The 1,877-nt window shown below is 46.9% G+C and overlaps 1 protein-coding gene across 1 annotated transcript in view; it reads right to left on the reverse strand.

Annotated features, from left to right (window-relative positions):
- Window positions 1-1,368: 1,368 nt before the first annotated feature.
- Window positions 1,369-1,877, reverse strand: part of LOC122556391 (somatostatin-like) — a 1,192-nt gene continuing 683 nt past the window's right edge. Inside the window, exon 2 of the mRNA XM_043703024.1 lies at window positions 1,369-1,814. Coding sequence (XP_043558959.1) covers window positions 1,608-1,814 — 207 coding nt within the window. The 3' untranslated portion in view covers window positions 1,369-1,607. The remainder of the gene's footprint in view (window positions 1,815-1,877) is intronic.

Consider the following 1,877-nt stretch of genomic DNA (forward strand, 5'->3'; position numbering starts at 1 on the left):
AAGAGTTGACAGTCATGTTGAAGTTGTATAAGACTTTGGTTTGGCCACATTTAGAACACTTCATACAGTTCTGGTCACTACATTACCAAATAAATGTGGATGTTTTCGAAAGAGTGAGGTGGAGGTTCACCATGATGTTGTCTGGTATGGAGGGTGCTAGCTATGAAGAGAAGTAGAGTCAATGAAGATTATTCTCATTAGAAAGATGGAGGTTGAGGGGGGACCTGATTTACATCTACAAAATAATGAGAGGTATACACAGGGTAGATAGCAAGAAGTATTTTTCTCAGAGTGGGGGACTTAATTACTAGTTCAAAGTGAGAGGGGACATGTTTAGAGGAGATATGCGTGGAAAGTTATTTACGCAGAGGGTGATGGGTGCCTGGAATGTGCTCCCAGCGAAGGTGGTAGAGGGGCATGATAACATCAATTAAGATGTATCTGGACAGATACATAAATGGGCAGGGAGCAGAGGGATACAGATCCTTCGAAAATAGGTAACAGGTTTAGACAAAGGATCTGGATCGCGCAGGCTTGGAGGGTCAAACGGCCTGTTCCTGTGATGTAATTTTCTTTGTTCTTTGTTCTTTCCTTGTTATGTCATCCACAATGCTGTTGGAAGGAGGCTCCTGGTGTTTGACCCAGCAACAATATGTTTCCAAGTCAGAATGGTGAGTAACTTGGAGAGGAACGTGAGGGTGATGGCATTCCCACAATTCTTCCAGATCCGACTGAACCATTTTGTCTCCTGGTTAAATGATTGTGGAAGACTGGGAAGTGTGCTCGAGCACGAAGATAAACCTTGTGGTGATTTATAATTTTTCTGACATTAATGGCCGACAGTGTATCATTGTCAGTGGTGATCTAGCGTCAGATTGTAGATACTTGCCATGCCTATGTCATGCACCATGAAGGATTGTTAGAGAAAACGCCTTTTGTTCTTAAAGAATGTGTGCTTCTCCCCCCCCCCCCCCCCCCCCCCCCCCCCCCCCCCCCCCCCCCCCCCCCCCCCCCCACCCCCGTTGTTGGTTTCATTGAGGTGGTTCGGTCCTGATGCCTGCCCTGCGGGTCTGGTCCCATGTAGTTTATGAGAAAATACACGAAGACCTGGAGCAGAATCCCCCTCATATAGAGAAGGCTGACTGTCATTGCCGCTTGGACACGGGGCAACTTAACCCAAACCAGATTCCGGGCATGAGACTCAAAGCGATTCCCACCAGCTGCTGGTGGCATTGTTCTAACTGTGGAAGTTTAATTCCGCGCTGTGTGCCTTCCCCGGACGACTGGGGTTTGGGATAACTTGATTTGTTTCCTCTCGTTCAGATAGTTTGCCCACAACTCCCACCACACAAAACACGAACAAAGTAGTCCACTTTCAAACAGAAAATTTTATTTCAATGAGAAAGAGCCTCATTAATCAGAGCAATCCTACCTGGTCACAATGAGGACTGGTCTGCTACTGGACAAAAGCTAAAACTCTTCTGTCACATAAATCAAATCAAATCATCGATTACATTATTTAATTTACAGTTCTGGTGCTGCCACATCTGACCGTGTGTGATTGAGATGAAGCAGTAGCCCGCGGCTTGTTCTGGAGTGTCAGCGAGTTAACAGGCTGTGAAGGTTTTCCAGAAGAAGTTTTTGCAGCCCGCCTTCCGTTCCCTCTGGGGCGAATTGGCATTGGCGGATCGCTCCAACTCAACCCGTATCTCATCCTGTTTCGCCATCCCCGGCAAATCCTCCGCTTCCAAGGCTTCGTTCTCGGCGTTTGCCAGCTCCGAGAGCAGTTGGACGAGATTGTATTTGATCAGCTCCTACAATAAGAAAAGGGAATAATTAGGGCAGAGAAATTCTCTCAGTTGGCGCTCGTGAAAGTG

Source organism: Chiloscyllium plagiosum, chromosome 13 (genome assembly GCF_004010195.1).
Source record: "Chiloscyllium plagiosum isolate BGI_BamShark_2017 chromosome 13, ASM401019v2, whole genome shotgun sequence".
NCBI lineage: Eukaryota > Metazoa > Chordata > Chondrichthyes > Orectolobiformes > Hemiscylliidae > Chiloscyllium > Chiloscyllium plagiosum.